The following is a 16,989-nucleotide window of genomic DNA, read 5'->3' as shown; positions in this document are numbered from 1 at the left end:
CACAATGTAAAAAAGATTTTGAGACTAGGGAAAGACAGCAGAGAAGATCCCCCTAAAAGGATTAGGGGCCTGGAGGCTAAAACATATCAAGAACAATTGCAGGGACTGAGTATGTCTAGTTTAATGAAATGAAGGACTAGCAGAGACATGATAGCAGTGTTCCAATATCTCTCTGGAGTTGCCACAAAAGAGAGGGAGTCAACCTATTTTCCAAAGCACCTGAGCATAGAACAAGAAGCAATGAGTGGAAACTAAATAAGGAGAGAAGTAACTTAGAACTAAGGAGAAATCTCATCACCGGCTCAAGGTTGACTCAGCCTCCCATCCTTCCAAGGTGGGTAAAATGAGGACCCGGATTGTGGGGGCAATATACTGGCTCTGTTAAAAAGTGCTATTGCTAACATGTTGTAAGCCGCCCTGAGTCTAAGGAGAAGGGCGGCATAAAAATCAAACAAACAAACAAATTTCCTGACAGTGGAACAACTTGTTTCCAGATGTTGTAAATACTCCAACACTGGAAGTTTTTAAGAAGATGTGATAATAACAACCCTGTTGTTATTATTATATTATTGTTTGTTTCTTTGTTTTTTATTTGTTTGTTTGTTTGTTTGTTTTTGTCCAATACACAATAATACACAATGAGGGTTACAGAGGATATAATCAGGTAGAATATATTAAAGGGAGAATAGAGGAGAAAATAAAGGAGTGAAATATAACTATGAGAGAATAGCAGAAAAAGATATAGGGATAGAAGAGAAGATATAGGAAATATAGGAGAGACAATAGGACAGGGGACGGTAGGCACTCTGGTGTACTTATGTATGCCCCTTACTGACCTCTTAGGAACTTGGTGAGGTCAACCATGGATAGCCTAATGGTAAAGTGTTGGGGGTTAGGGGATGATACTACAGAGTCCGGTAGAGAATTCCATGCTTCGACAACTCGATTACTAAAGTCATATTTTTTTTACAGTCAAGTTTGGAGCGGTTATTATTAAGCTTGTATCTGTTGTGGGCTCTTCTGTTGTTGTGGTTGAAGCTGAAGTAGTCTTTGACAGGTAGGATATTGCAGCATATGATCTTGTGGGCAATAATTAGATCATGTTTAAGGCATCGTAGTTCTAAGCTTTCAAGACCCAGGATTGTAAGTCTAGTTTCATAGGGTATTCTGTTATGGGTAGAGGAGTGAATAGCTCTTCTGGTGAAGTATTTCTGGACATTTTCTAGGGTATTAATGTCAGAAATGCAGTATGGGTTCCAAACAGATGAGCTATATTCTAGAATGGGTCTAGGATGTTTGTTCAATTTGTATGCCACCCAACTCCCTAAGGACCCTGGGCGGCTCTTGTGGTCACTAAACAATCTGTTTTAAGTCAAGAACACCCTGTACTTATTAAGGCTGGTTTGAGGCCATCTGATGGATTTTGTATGTTGTGATAGGATTTGTATCTGCAAGCAGCAGGGAGATATAATTGTCCTGCGAGTCCAAAGAATTGCAATTATCTCCGGGCTGCTAATTGTATTTTATTTCTTTTTTAAAAACTCTCTTAATTGTTTTTATGATTGTTTGCTGCCCCGGTCACAGGTTTGAGAGGGATGGAGGGCCAGGAGTGACATGATTGCAGAATTCCTACTACTCAAGACCCACCTTTGTCGCCAGGCATGGGGGAGTTAGGATATTCCTTCCCCTAAGCCATTACAAGTTATGTATGGTATGTTTGTGTGTATGTTTGGTTTTTATAATAAGGGTTTTTAGTTGTTTTATTAAATTGGATTGTTACATGTTGTTTTTTATCATTGTTGTTAGCTGCCCCGAGTCTGCGAAGAGGGGCGGCATACAAATCCAATAAATAAGAATAATTCCAGGATATGAAGGGCTGCTACTAAAAGGAGGTAATAGATTTATTTTCCAAAGCACCAGAAGGGAAGACAAGAAGCAACTTCCTAGCAATGGGGAAAACTACCATATTTTTGGAGTATAAGACACATCCTCTATGTTTCTTTGTTTCTATGTTTCTAAAAATTCTAATATAATTAAAAACATTCATTACCATTCATATTGTTATTGTTATTGTTGTTATTAATATTGTTGTTTTGTTGTTGCTATTATTATTATTGTTGTTGTTGTTGTTATTATTATTATTATTATTATTATTATTATTATTATTATTATTATTAAACATAGAAACATAGAAGACTGACGGCAGAAAAAGACCTCCTGGTCCATCTAGTCTGCCCTTATACTATTTCCTGTATTTTATCTTAGGATGGACCTATGTTTATCCCAGGCATGTTTAAATTCAGTTACTGTGGATTTACCAACCACGTCTGCTGGAAGTTTGTTCCAAGGATCTACTACTCTTTCAGTTAAATAATATTTTCTCATGTTGCTTTTGATCTTTCCCCCAACTTAATCAGGGGGGAGTTGGGGAGCCCTTGCAGAGCAGTGCCGAGGATTTTAACACGTTTTTCGTTGATAAAATTGCTCAGATCCGGGCCGATCTCGACTCCAATTGGGAAACAGAGTCTACTGACAACGAGTCAGTCGAGGTGACTGGGGCACGTACTTGTACACCTGTCTGGGAAGAGTTTGATCTGGTGACACCTGATGAAGTGGACAAGGCCATTGGATCTGTGAGTTCCGCCACCTGTTTACTGGATCCGTGTCCCTCCTGGTTGGTCTCGGCAGTGGAAGTGATGTGCCGGTGTCTGGAGGCTGTTGGGGCCTGGATGGGTGTCAAAAGACTCAAACTCAACCCGGATAAGACGGAGTGGCTGTGGGTCCTGCCTCCCAAGGACAATTCCATCTCTCCATCCATTACCCTGGGGGGGGAATTATTGACCCCTCGGAGAGGGTCCGCAACTTGGGCGTCCTCCTCGATCCACAGCTCACATTAGAAAACCATCTCTCAGCTGTGGCGAGGGGGGGCGTTTGCCCAGGTACGCCTGGTGCACCAGTTGCGGCCCTATCTGGACCGGGACTCATTGCTCACAGTCACTCATGCCCTCATCACCTCGAGGTTCGACTACTGTAACACTCTCTACATGGGGCTACCTTTGAAAAGTGTTCGGAAACTTCAGATCGTGCAGAATGCAGCTGCGAGAGCAGTCATGGGCTTACCTAGGTATGCCCATGTTTCGCCATCACTCCGCAGTCTGCATTGGTTGCCGATCAGTTTCCATTCACAATTCAAAGTGTTGGTTATGACCTTTAAAGCCCTTCACGGCATTGGAACAGAATACCTCCGAGACCGCCTCCTGCCGCACGAATCCCAGCGACCCATCACGTCCCACAGAGTGGGCCTTCTCCGGGTCCCGTCAACTAAACAATGTCGGTTGGCGGGCCCCAGGGGAAGAGCCTTCTCTGTGGCGGCCCCGACTCTCTGGAACCAACTCCCCCCAGAGATTAGAACTGCCCCTACTCTCCCTGCCTTCTGTAAAGTTCTAAAAACCCATCTTTGCCGTCAGGCATGGGGGAACTGAAACATCTCCCCCGGGCATGTACAATTTATGTATGGTATGTTTGTGTGTGTGCTTGTTAGTATGTTGGGGTTCTTTTTAAACTTTTAAAATATTTAAATTTATTTGAATCTATTTGGATTTGTACGATTTGTTTATGCCTTGTTGTGAGCCGCCCCGAGTCCGCGGAGAGGGGCGGCATACAAATCTAAATAATAAATAAATAAAATAAATAAATAAACTAACTTCAGATTGTGTCCCCATGTTCTTGTTTTCACTTTCCTATTAAAAACACTTCCCTCCTGGACCTTATTTAACCCTTGAACATATTTAAATGTTTCGATCATGTCCCCCCCTTTCCCTTCTGTTCTCCAGACCAAACAGATTGAGTTCATGAAGTCTTTCCTGATATGTTTATTATTATTATTATTATTATTATTATTATTATTATTATTATTATTTGTACTGGTTGACATCCCCTGACAGTTTGGGGATCAGGTGTCAGCTATAAAAAAGTGTTTCTGTACCCAGCTGTCTTCTCCATGCCAGTATGACCAAGCAATTCCAATGACCAAGTGATTATATAAAAGGGTTAAATAAGGTCCAGGAGGGAAGTGTTTTTAATAGGAAAGTGAACACAAGAACAAGGGGACACAATCTGAAGTTAGTTGGAGGAAAGATCGAAAGCAACGTGAGAAAATATTATTTCACTGAAAGAGTAGTAGATCCTTGGAACAAACTTCCAGCAGACGTGGTTGGTAAATCCACAGTAACTGAATTTAAACATGCCTGGGATAAACATATATCCATTGTAAGAAAAAATACAGGAAATAGTATAAGGGCAGACTAGATGGACCAGGAGGTCTTTTTCTGCGGTCAGTCTTCTATGTTTCTATGTTTCTATTAAGAACGAAGGGATTTGAGCTGGAGTCGCTTCTTTGTGTTGGTTTTCAGAAAACAAGCGAAAACTGCTTCTGTGCAACCTTTTAATTGAGGGTACTTAAGTCCCTTTTCAATTAGCAGCCCCAACCATCCTGCTTCTCTGAGTCTGATTGTCTATTCCCATTGTAGCACTGTTGCTCCAATTAAGTGCCTCTTCGATTTTATGTTTTCCTTAAAAAAAAAAAACCAACGTACTGGCTGGAGCACAATTAGTTCGCGCTGTGCAAAATTGCTAAAGTTGTGTCATGATGGGACACCAGCTCATGGGACCAATACTGCTCAGAAATGGAAGTTGGGAACGACTGTTGTGGAAAACGAGGGCCCATCGAGCAGGTTCGGTAGGCTGCGTTTCGTCAGCAGCCCTCTATGGGGACAATTGGATAGGATATCCCACATTCAAAGTTGTAACTTTGAATGATCATTAAATGAAGTTCTGTAAGTCAAAGACTACTTTGATCGCTCTGTAGGAAACTGTAAGAAAGCAAGTCGAATGCTTGGCTGCATAGCTAGAGGTATAACAAGCAGGAAGAGGGAGATTGTGATCCCCTTATATAGAGCGCTGGTGAGACCCCATTTGGAATAATACTGGGTTCAGTTCTGGAGACCTCACCTACAAAAAGATATGGATAAAGATATGGGCTACAAGAATGGTGGAAGGTCTTAAGCATAAATCGTACCAGGAAAGACTTAATGAACTCAATCTGTATAGTCTGGAAGACAGAAGGAAAAGTGGGGGAACATGATCGAAACATTTAAATATGTTAAAGGGTTAAATCAGGTTCAGGAGGGAAGTGTTTTTAATAGGAAGTGAACCCAAGAACAAGGGGACACAATCTGAAGTTAGTTGGGGGAAAGATCAGAAAATATTATTTTACTGAAAGGGTTGTAGATGCTTGGAACAAGCATTATAGAGGTGTTTTTACCTTCTCCGACCCCCTAGGAACACTCTGCAGGCCTCCCAAACCCTCTGCATACCCAATTTTTGTGGAAAATGGGCCCAAAAATGGAGTGTGGGGGCGGGGCTTTGGGAGCCCAAAATAATGGTTGTATTCGGTGTATAAGATGCACCAATATTTCCATCCTCTTTTAGGAAAAAAAGATGTGGTAATTGCCTCATTGCTGTTGTGGTTGGATCGGGGCCAGCTCTTGCTCTGAGGATTGTGGATGTTGGTTTCGGAGAATCCTCACGTTATCAGAGACCGGTTTTACTGCCAACAGCTTCGGACAGTGAAGATTCTGTGTCAAGGGCAGACTCTGGGAGTGAAGCAGGATTGGACGGTGAGGTAGATGCAGGCAGCCCATTAGCTAATGACCCCATTATTGAGTCATCAGACTCAGAGGAAGAGAGATTAATAGATGCTCGCAGGCGCAGGTTTATGACGAGAAGGGAACAACTGTGCAAGTATCGTAGAAGATAAGGGAGAAGACCTAGGGCTAATGGGGCTGCTGTTAAATTGCATGGGATATTATCCATTTGAGAAGGACGAGTGTTGCTTGATTTGGACTGTTCCAGGATTTACAAAGACTTTTTGGATATTTCACAGTTAAGTACAGTTTGTGGACTCTTGAAGGGGGACGGCTGTGATGCCTTCACAGCTGCCTTTATCTACCCTGTTTTTGTTTTTGCATTTCACATCATTCCAGGCTCGTAGTTTGTGGGAGAGCACATTGGTTGTTTAAAGTGCGTGTGTACAATACTTTTGTTTTGATAAACCGACTCTCTGTTTACTTTACAACAGTGTGTGTGTTTGAATTTACATTTCTGACTTAATTGGGGCTCGTAACGTGAAGCCCGGCAAAACAATTGCTAGGAAGTTTCTCCTCAAAGCCAGGTTGCTTCCCTCTTTCATTAGTTTCTGTTGTGGTTAGCTCTGGCCCAGCTCCTGCCCCAAGGACTGTGGATGTGGGGGAGATATCCACATGCTGCAGGCCTGCTTTCCCCCCGGTGGAATCTGCTGATGAAGGCTCCTCTGACCAAGAAGACATGAGTGACAGGGAGGAGGAGAGTGTGGCAGACAGCTCAGAAGGAGATCAATTATCTCTCTCCTCCTTGGATTCAGAACAAGAGTTAATGATACAGCCACGCATGTGGAGAGCGATGCATAGGCAGCAACAACTGAGAGATTATTATCAAAGAAAATGAGGCCACCTGTGGTTGGGTGGGGCTGTGGTCATTAGTGAGGCTGCTATAAATAGCAGCCTGTGGGTTTGGCCATTGTGGAGGATTATCTGATCGTTGTGTTTCGTGACTGCTTTACTGACTTTGACCTTTTGTGTGTTGCTTTTTCCCCGCTTTGAAACTAAACCAGAGCAAAGTGTGTTTCACTTTGTGAAAGAAGAAGGACTGTGAATTGCCTCACAGCTGCAAGCTAAGTATCACAGAACTGATAAGGGACTTGTACCAATTACCAGTTTGTTTGGAGACGAATGTGCTTTGCTATACCAAAAGAGGGCTTGGTTTAAGTGACTTTTCATTATAAAGAACATTGTTTTGAATTTTCAAACGTGTGTGTGTCTGAAATTTGTACCTGTGAATTTTTGGGAGGAGTCTACCAGAGAGCCCGACAAAACAGTTTCCATCCATTATTTCTTTATCAATCCGATATGCTGAGGGACAGATCCTAAGATTACTCTTGGAGTGGCGGTAGGATGTTCGGTTGGCTATTGTCAGCCAAATGTACCTCCTTGACCCTCCTTTTTTGTGGCTTCTCCTATTGGTTGCGTTAACATTGGCTGTGGTCTGTCTCACACTTCCTCACACGTTCAACTTTTGTCAGAAATTGTGTAGTTTCTCTTCCTTGCTGGGCTGGACTAGATGACATACAAGGTCCCTTCCCTCTCTGTTAATCTAATCTAACTTGTCTCCCCATCTCCCACCTGCCCACCGACCTAGAAATTTGCCATGACGGTCCAAACCTAAATTACATTTAATATTTTGACCCGCTGTTCTATATTAAAACAGCTTTTATTTCTTCCCTCCTAGCAATTTCTCAGAACAGCAATTAGCATTCATCCGGCACCCATAATTGTGTTACTCTCAATTACTTCTGTGAAAGGGGAGGCCACTGGAGAAGAATGTTTGGGCCTCGGCAGCCTCACTGAGGGCCTGACCCTTCCACGCTTATTTGGAGTAGAGAAGAACTTTGAAAATTTGGGGAGGGGGGGCAATATAGCCTCCATGAGAAATCATTGAAGTATATATGAAATTATTTTGTTGATAGAAGAAAGAATGCACTGATTTATATACTTGAGACAAATTATAGTCTGGTGTATAATTAGTATAATCTAAATATAGTGACTTTGATGTTAATATAGAAACATAGAAAAATAGAAGTCTGACGGCAGAAAAAGACCTCATGGTCCATCTAGTCTGCCCTTATACTATTTCCTGTATTTTATCTTAGGATGGATATATGTTTATCCCAGGCATGTTTACATTCAGTTCCTGTAGATTTACCAACCACGTCTGCTGGGAGTTTGTTCCAATCATCTACTACTCTTTCAGTAAAATAATATTTTCTCATGTTGCCTTTGATCTTTCCCCCAACTAACTTCAGATTGTGTCCCCTTGTTCTTGTGTTCACTTTCCTATTAAAAACACTTCCCTCCTGAACCTTATTTAACCCTTCAACATATTTAAATGTTTCGATCCTGTCTTCCCCTTTCCTTCTGTCCTCCAGACTATACAGATTGAGTTCATTAAGTCTTTCCTGATACGTTTTATGCTTAAGACCTTCCACCATTCTTGTAGCCCGTCTTTGGACCCGTTCAAGTCTGGTGTATAATTAGTATAATCTAAATATAGTGACTTTAATGTTAATATAATGCTAATATCTGTAAGTACTATTGTTAATTTAATTTTCTTTGATTTTCTTCTGTTCTTATTATTGTGGTATTTCTTTTAAATGGAAAATTAATAAAAATATTTTAAACGAAAAAGAAAAGAAGACGAAGGAGTCAAGCTATTCTCCAAAGCACCAGAGAGTAGAACAAGAAGCAATGGGTGGAAACTAAACAAGGAGAGAAGCAATTTAGAACTAAGGAGAAATTTCCTGACAGTGAGAACAATTAATCCATGGAACAGCTTGCCACCAGAAGTTGTGAATGCTCCAACACTGGAGGTTTTTAAGAAGATGTTGGACAAACATCTGTCTGAAGTAGTGTAGGGTTTCCTGCCTAATCAGGGGGTTGGACTAGAAGACCTCCAAGGCCCCTTCCAACTGTTGTTGTTGTTGTTGTTGTTATTATTATTATTATTATTATTATTATTATTATTATTATTATTGCATTCCACCGAGAAACTGCAGCGTGTAGTCTCACCTGATACTCCCGTGGAGAAAATACTTTTCGATATGGTGACCTTGTCTTCTGCATTGCGAGCCCAATCCACCATTCCTCGCCAGCCTTTGACAGGGAAAGTGAGAGCTTTAGCTGCCTTAACAGGCAGCTTCTGGATACTGACAACTTGAGTGAAGAGAGAAAGAAAGAAAGAAAGAAAGAAAGAAGGGAAGAGAGTGAGAGAGAAAAAAAGAAAGAAAGAAAGAAAAAGAAGGAAAGAAATGGAAGGAAAGGAAGGAAAGAAAAAGAGACAGAAGAGGGAAGGAAAGGAGAAAGAAAGAGAAGAGAAGGGAAGGGAGGGAGGGAGAGAGGAAGGAAAGGAGGGAGAGAGAGATAGAGAGAGAAGAAAAGGACAGAAAGGAGAGAAAAATTAAGTAAGGTAGGAAGAAAGGGAAAGAGAAAAAAAGAGGGAAGGACAGAAAGGAGAAAATAAATTAAGGAAAGGATGTAGGGAGGGAGAGAGGGAGAGAGAAAGAAAGAAAGAAAGAGAGAGACAAAGAAAGAAAGAAAGGAAAGAAAGGAAAGAAAGGAAAGAAAGGAAAGGAAGGGAAGGGAAGGAAAGAAAAAGAGACAGAAGAGGGAAGGAAAGGAGAAAGAAAGAAAGAGAAGAGAAGGGAAGGAAAACGAGGGAGGGAGAGAGAGAGAAAGAGAGAGAGAGAAAGAATGGGCAGAAAGGAGAGAAAAATTAAGAAAGGTAGGAAGAAAGGGAAAGAGAAAGAAAGATGGAAAGACAGAAAGGAGAAAAAAATAAGGAAAGGAGGTAGGGATGGAGAGAGAGAGAAAAAAGAAGAAAGAGAGAGAGAGAGACAGAGAGAAAGAAAGAAAGAAAGGAAAGAAGAAAGGAAGAAAGAAAGGAAGGAAGCAAGGAGGGAAGAAAAAAGAAAGAAAGAAAGACAAGGCCATAAAAGAAAGGAAAGGAAGGAAAGAAAGGAAAGGAAAGGAAAGGAAAGGAAAGGAAGGAAAGAAAAAGAGACAGAAGAGGGAAGGAAAGGAGAAAGAAAGAAAGAGAAGAGAAGGGAAGGAAAATGAGGGAGGGAGGGAGAGAGATAGAGAGAGAAGGAAAGGACAGAAAGAAGGAGAGAAAAATTAAGTAAGGTAGGAAGAAAGGGAAAGAAAGAAAGAGGGAAGGACAGAAAGGAGAAAAAAATAAGGAAAGGAGGTAGAGAGAGAAAGAAAGAAAAAAACAAAGAGAGAGAGACAGAGAGAGAGAGAGAGAGAGAGAGAGAGAGAGAGAAAGAAAGACAAAATTCAAACCCAATTATCATAGCGCATAATGAACAGTTGAAGTAACCTGTCTCATTCTGATCATTAATATGCAAAAAAAACTACAACAGTTTCACTTTCCCAGAGATCCCTCAACAGTTAATAATTTTTAAGTAGAGGCAACTGCAGCCCAAACCATCCATCTCCACTCCAAACATTGAATATTCCGATGCACTTTAATAGCAGTTTCCAGTTCTGTGTTTTTTCTATGCCTCTGAAAGGACTTTTTTCATCTCCACCAGCGGGAATCATGCAGGCTGCAATTCAAAGCTCTTTTTTATGATGTGGGTTTTTACCATTGCACTTTGCATGCCCATCCGCATCGTTATATTTTATTATGTTTAATTTTGTTTTGTTTTTTGGGAGGGATTTTGAGTGTAAACTACCAGGAGAGGCATAAATCACAACTGCTGGGCATCTCTTTTCCCATAAACACAAAATGGGTCAAAACACTCATTGTAGTATGACCTCGACTGCCCTGAGTTTCTGAGAAGCTCAGCAATTCTTCATCTGAGAGCTACGAGGGTTATGTGTAAAGTAAGGTTACAAGGTGCGTAGCTCTCGCGGGGAATGTTCGTGGGGGAAGTTGGTTTTACTATCATGTAGTGGGAAGCCAGTGGAAGAGAAGGAGCCGTATCAGTGATCAGTAGATCATTGACTGGCATTATGGTGAAGGTTAGAGATGAGTGTCTTCATTCCGTTTCCCTCCAGGTGCGAAGTGCGCGCTGTAATACACTACCTGGATGCTATGATCAAGGAAATGGAGCCTCTCCCTTATGAACCCAGGTTGCAACGCCTTGGTCTCTTCAGCCTTGAAAGACGGCGTTGAAGGGGTGACTTGATCGAAGTGTATAAAATCATGCATGGAATAGAAAAGGTGGATAGAGAATAATTCTTTTCTCTATCACACAATACTAGGACGAGGGGGTCTTCCCTAAAGCTCATAGGTAAGAAAGAGAGGACAAATCAAGGGAAATATTTCTTCACCTAGAGGGTCCTTGGTTGATGGAATTCCCTTCCAGAAGAGGTCGTGACAGCTGTCAGCCTGGATAGCTTCAAGGCAGGATTAGACAGATTCATGGATGCCAAGTGTATCCATGGTGGTTATTGAAACGGATGTCCAAGTGCCGCCTCTATGTTGGTTGAGGCAGTCAGGGTTCCCTTGAGTCCCATTTGTTGGGGGTCAGGGGATAGGGAGGGTCTTGCCTTCTCTCTCTGCTCAAGATCCCCCTGGACAATTGGAGGGCCACTGTATAATACAGAATGCTGGACTCGATGGGCTTTGGCCCCATTCAGCAGGGCTCTTCTTATGTTCTAAGGGCATGAACGCTGCTGCGATTCATCGCGAAATCGTTTCAGTTTATAGAAAGATCAAAAGCAATATGAGAAAAAATATTTTACTGAAAGAGTAGTAGATTGTTGGAACAAACTTCCAACAGACGTGGTTGGTAAATCCACAGTAACTGAATTGAAACATGCCTGGGATAAACATATATCCATCCTAAGATTACAAAAAATAGTATAAGGGCAGACTAGATGGATCATGAGGTCTTTTTCTGCCGTCAGTCTTCTATGTTTCTATAGAGAGGGCGTAATGTCAAGACAACATTTGACAAAATGGGTCGATTTTCTGCACCACGTCATCAATCACAACGGCCGGCCGGCTACTTCTGTCTTCATCATTAATTTCCCTCCTTCCAAAATTGAAATTCCGTAGCCGTTTTGCACTTCGCACTTGGAGGGAAATGGAATGAGGACGCTCATCTCTAACCTTCACCACAAGGCCAGTCGAGGATCTACTGACCCCTGGCACTGGTCATTCTCTTCCGCTGGTTTCCCACTACACGATAGCAATACCAAATTCTCCTGTGAACATTCCCCGTGAGAGATACATGCCTTGTAACTTTACTTTCTGTATAACCTTCGTATCAATGCCTGACTTAAAACGTCCTGCACATCATAAATAAGGACAGTGATATCTGGAAGCCTCATATCTGTGGTATGATAATTGTCTACCATTGTAGGTTCTTGTGCCTTCTCTATTGTTCTAAACAAAAGACACTCATGTCTGGGGTAGTTTTCTACTCCAGAGAAAATCCCGAAGAATCTGCCAGAATTAACAAGATGTATAAGTGACTTAAGGCAATTCGGCAACAGTACATGATTCGAACCGTGCTTAATCAATCAGTAGCCATAATCCCCAGCACAATACAATGCAGGAGAAATCAATATACACAATAGTTATACCAATCTCCCCCACAAACACTCCCCGAGAGAGCTACATTTTTTATTTATTTGTTTGTTTGTTTGTTTGTTTGTTTATTTATTTATTTATTTATCAGATTTGTATGCCGCCCCTCTCCGCAGACTCGGGGCGGCTCACAGCAATAATAATACAATGTAAACAAATCTAATATTTAAGTTAATTAAAAAAAAAACCCATTTAGAAACCAATCATACATACTAGCATACCATACATAAATTTTATAAGCCTAGGGGAAGGGAAAATGTCAATTCCCCCATGCCTGATGACAGAGATGGGTTTTAAGGAGCTTACGAAAGGCTAGGAGGGTGGGGGCAACTCTGATATCTGGGGGGAGTTGGTTCCAAAGGGTCGGGGCCGCCACAGAGAAGGCTCTTCCCCGGGGTCCCGCCAAACGACATTGTTTAGTTGACGGGACCCGGAGATGGCCAACTCTGTGGAACTTAACTGGTTTCTGGGATTCGTGGGATTCGTACATGCCTTGTAACATTACTTTATGGGTAACCCTCGTATCTCTGGATGGAGGGACCGGATCCATTGTCTCAGTATTTGGATCCTACCACTTAGAAATCAAGCAAGAGGGGGACTTAGACCGGTCCAACGTACTCACCCAAGTTGTCGGTCACTTGATAAGAATCCTGAAAATCTTTCATGCGGAAGCCGACGACATCAATGAAGTCCTCCAGAAGTCGGAAAAGTTCTTTGATGTTGGACCCCATCTGCAACATGGGAGCACAACCTCAGTGAAACAGGGCAGGTGGGACCCAAGGGCATACAGGTATTCTTTAACTTACAACCATTTGTTTAGTGACCAATCAAAGGTCTGCTAAAAGAGACTTAGTAGTTGTTTTTACACATTCAATGACCTTTGCAATATCTTGATGGTCACATGATTAAAATTCAGAGTCTTGGCAACTGGTATGCAAGTACCAGTTAAGCAGTAAAGCACATGGTGACTGTCCTCTTGTTTCCTCTATGATGGTGATGGTGAACTTTTTTTTGATTGGGTAACAGAAGGGCGTACACATATGCGATGGTGCGATAGCACATGCCCACAACCATAATGCAATGGCTAGATAAATAGTCAAAGCAATGGAAACTGCTTAATGTTTCCAAATGTAAAATAATGCACTTGGGGAAAAGGAATCCTCCATTTGAGTATTGTATTGGCAGTTCTGCGTTAGCAAAAACTTCAGAAGAGAAGGATTGAGGGGTCGTGATTTCTGACAGTCTCCAAATGGGTGAACAGTGCAGTCAGGCGGTAGGGAAAGCGAGTAGGATGCTTGGCTGCATAGCTAGAGGTGTAACAAGCAGGAAGAGGGAGATTATGATCCCGCTATATAGAATGCTGGTGAGACCACATTTGGAATAATACTGTGTTCAGTTCTGGAGACCTCACCTACAAAAAGATATTGACAAAATTGGACAGGTCCAAAGACGGGCTACAAGAATGGTGGAAGGTCTTAAGCATAAAACGTATCAGGAAAGACTTCATGGACTCAATCTGTATAGTCTGGAGGACAGAAGGAAAAGCGGGGACATGATCGAACCATTTAAATATGTCAAAGGGTTAAATAAGGTCCAGGAGGGAAGTGTTTTTAATAGGAAAGTGAACACAAGAACAAGGGGACATAATCTGAAGTTAGTTGGGGGAAAGATCAAAAGCAACATGAGAAAATATTATTTTACTGAAAGAGTAGTAGATCCTTGGAACAAACTTCCAGCAGACGTGGTTGGTAAATCCACAGTAACTGAATTTAAACATGCCTGGGATAAACATATATCCATCCTAAGATAAAATACAGGAAATAGTATAAGGGCAGACTAGATGGACCAGGAGGTCTTTTTCTGCCGTCAGTCTTCTATGTTTCTATGTGATTGACCCAGTCACCCAGGCAGCTTATTTGTCTAAATCAGAACTAAAAATCACAATCCATTTATGCTTGGCCCAAGGTCTCCAAGCCCTCTTTCATGTCTAAGGTAGTACTAGAACTTACAGTCACCTGGTGATTGGCCCAAAGTTACCCAGCCACTTCTTACATCAAAATCAGGACTAGAAGTCACCCATTCTCCAAATGATTGGCCCAAAAATCCCTCAATTGGCTTTTATGAGTAAGGTAGGACTAGAACTCACAGTCTCCTAGCGATTAACCCAAAGCCTCAAAGCCGCTTTTCATGTCTACAGTGGGACTAGAACTCACCATCTCCTGGTTTCTGTGCCTTGCTTGCTACACAAACCGTCTCCGTGCTGTAAAGAGGCCGGAGGCGCTGATCAAAAAATAAATAAAAACTAAGCTTTTGTAGGTACAAAACTGTTTGCTAGACTTCCTTTCCTTTGTAAGAGGAGAAAAAAGGAAAACCCACACACATACATACACACACACACAAATTGTGCTGCCTTTTGAAAAAGCCAAGCCTGTAGATGAGAAGACAAAGTGACACTTGGAAGCTTAGTTCAATATTATCAAAGGTACCTCGATGTCAAATCTTTTTAAGCAGATTTTCAAACGAAACTCTGCAACGTGGAGATGCAGGAAGCTAGAAAAAGCTGCCTAATCCCTTTTTTTTAAAAAAAGGAAATGTCTTTGTCTGAGCCACCATGGCATTTTTCTATGTGTATCACCCCACAGGGGGGCTCTAGGGGAAAAAGACGTGGGAATTGGCTAAGATAAAATCTTCAGTTAAGTTATTAACACAACATGCTTAATCAGGTCAGTGGAAGCTTCCCCTCCGGAGCTGATAGTTCGGTGCAGTGGAGCAGAGCAGAAAATGGGTTAATTCCGTATCTGTAATTTAATAAAGGGGATAAAAAAAACGAACTAAGGCATAAACAGGCTGGAGGTGAGACCTTATAATCTACTAGCCAACTGGTTCCTAAGCCAATTGGCTGAGTCAGTTTTTGAATCTCTTTTCGAAGGTGACTCACTGCAGCCAACTAGCCACAACTCAACAATTCAAGTTCATTATTTGAAATAATTATATGGTTGGTTTTCCTGTCGAAATAATCCTGGCATTCCCAAATATGGGAGGAAGCAACTGTACTATATGCCATAGCTCTCTGGATAAAATGCAAGGGCCGAGATGAATAGGTGTGACACACAACTACAGTGTTCCCTCGATTTCCGCGGGTTCGAACTTCGCGAATAGCCTATACCCCGGTTTTTCAAAAAATAGTAATTAAAGAAATACTTCACGGTTTTTTTTCTATACCACGGTTTTTCCCGCCTGATGACATCATACGTCATCGCCAAACTAATAATTTTTGCAAATGAATAACAAAAAAATAATTATTGTTAATAAATAATTATGTTTATAAATATCAGGATCACTAAGTGTCTTATTGAATGGTGATTACCAGTAATAATGGTGAGTAAATGGTTGTTAAGTGAATGGGAAATGGTAATTTAGGGGTTTAAAATGTTAAGGGATGGATTGTGATACTGTCCATAGCCCAAAATGGTGTATTTACTTCCGCATCTCTACTTCGCGGAAATTCGACTTTCGCAGGTGATCTCGGAACGCATCCCCCACGAAAAGCGAGGGAACATATGGTCTTTTTATTGTTTCAGAAGGTCATTGAAGACCTACAGAGGTTAATTGGCTTCCATGGATCTCTGCCTCTCCCCATTCTGTCTATCACTGTATTCATCTTCCAGATGGACAAATTTGTTAGTATGCGAGATAAACTTTTTGCCTAGGCTGCCGGCCCTCCTAATAATGGAATATTTTGAGTTCAGTTCAGAGAATTTATCGTGTTTGGGTGTTGGGTCAGAATTTATCCTGCATGGTGAGTTGTCCTAGACCCCTTTAGCAAAGCCAAGAAGTTGAGGCAGCCAAAACTTTGGAACTAGGGTGTAAATATCTCTAGAGTGGTCCATTATGACTGGGGAGCAAATGGTCGTAAGTTGAGGATTGCCTGTGGAGTAATCAGATCTTCAACCAATTGAGTGAAAGAGATCAGGCATCTCTCTTTCTAATGCTGCAATATCAGGTTTTTTAGCCACTGTGAAGGCATGGAAACACCCACCTATCCAATTTTGCCATAGTGGAAATCGTGCAACTACTTTTATTTCATTGCATTTTCCCAGTGTGTGCTCACCCATTTTGAGACTGTCAGAAATCACTACCCCTAAATCCTTCTCTTCTGAAGCTTTTGCTAACACAGATCACCAGGAGACTGTGAGTTCTAGTCCTGATTTAGACGCGGAAATTGGCTGGGTGAGCCAAATACCAGGTGATTGTGCATTCTAGTTGTTATAGTTGAAATAATGGTCAGACACGTTGTAGCCTGATTCTTGTTTTATTAAGAATTGGCTGGAATGTAATGACTTGCAGAACTTTGAATGAACAGGTAATGGCAAAGATTGGGAGCTGCGTGGTCAGGCTGCCTCTTTTAAACATTTTCCCCCATAGAGGCCTGGCTTAGGCAGCCGTTTGAATTTCCCGCCCGCGGTTTCAACCAATCCACAGCCGGGATGTAAATTGCTACATTTACATAGATCTATTTACATTTACAACATACACTCCAAGGCCAGGGAAGTCTTAATACCACTCTACTACGCCCTGATCCGGCCACACCTGGAGTACTGTATTCAGTTCTGGTCACCACACTTCAAAAGAGACATTGAAACTCTGGAGAAGGTGCAAAAAAGAGCAACCAAGATGATTAAGGGACTGGAAACCAAGACTTACGAAGAGAGACTGAGGGAACTGGGCATGGATAGC

General features: G+C 41.7%; 1 protein-coding gene across 1 annotated transcript in view; it reads right to left on the bottom strand.

The window, feature by feature from the left end:
- ADGRB1 (adhesion G protein-coupled receptor B1) overlaps window positions 1-16,989 on the bottom strand; it is a 285,191-nt gene that overhangs the window by 148,210 nt on the left and 119,992 nt on the right. The window contains exons 12-13 of the mRNA XM_070748372.1: window positions 12,875-12,983; window positions 8,721-8,864 (exon numbers count right to left, since the gene is read on the bottom strand). Coding sequence (XP_070604473.1) covers window positions 8,721-8,864; window positions 12,875-12,983 — 253 coding nt within the window. The remainder of the gene's footprint in view (window positions 1-8,720; window positions 8,865-12,874; window positions 12,984-16,989) is intronic.

The sequence above is a fragment of the Erythrolamprus reginae genome, chromosome 3 (assembly GCF_031021105.1).
Source record: "Erythrolamprus reginae isolate rEryReg1 chromosome 3, rEryReg1.hap1, whole genome shotgun sequence".
Classification (NCBI taxonomy): Eukaryota; Metazoa; Chordata; class Lepidosauria; order Squamata; family Dipsadidae; genus Erythrolamprus; species Erythrolamprus reginae.
This window is presented reverse-complemented; position numbering and strand designations above follow the sequence as displayed.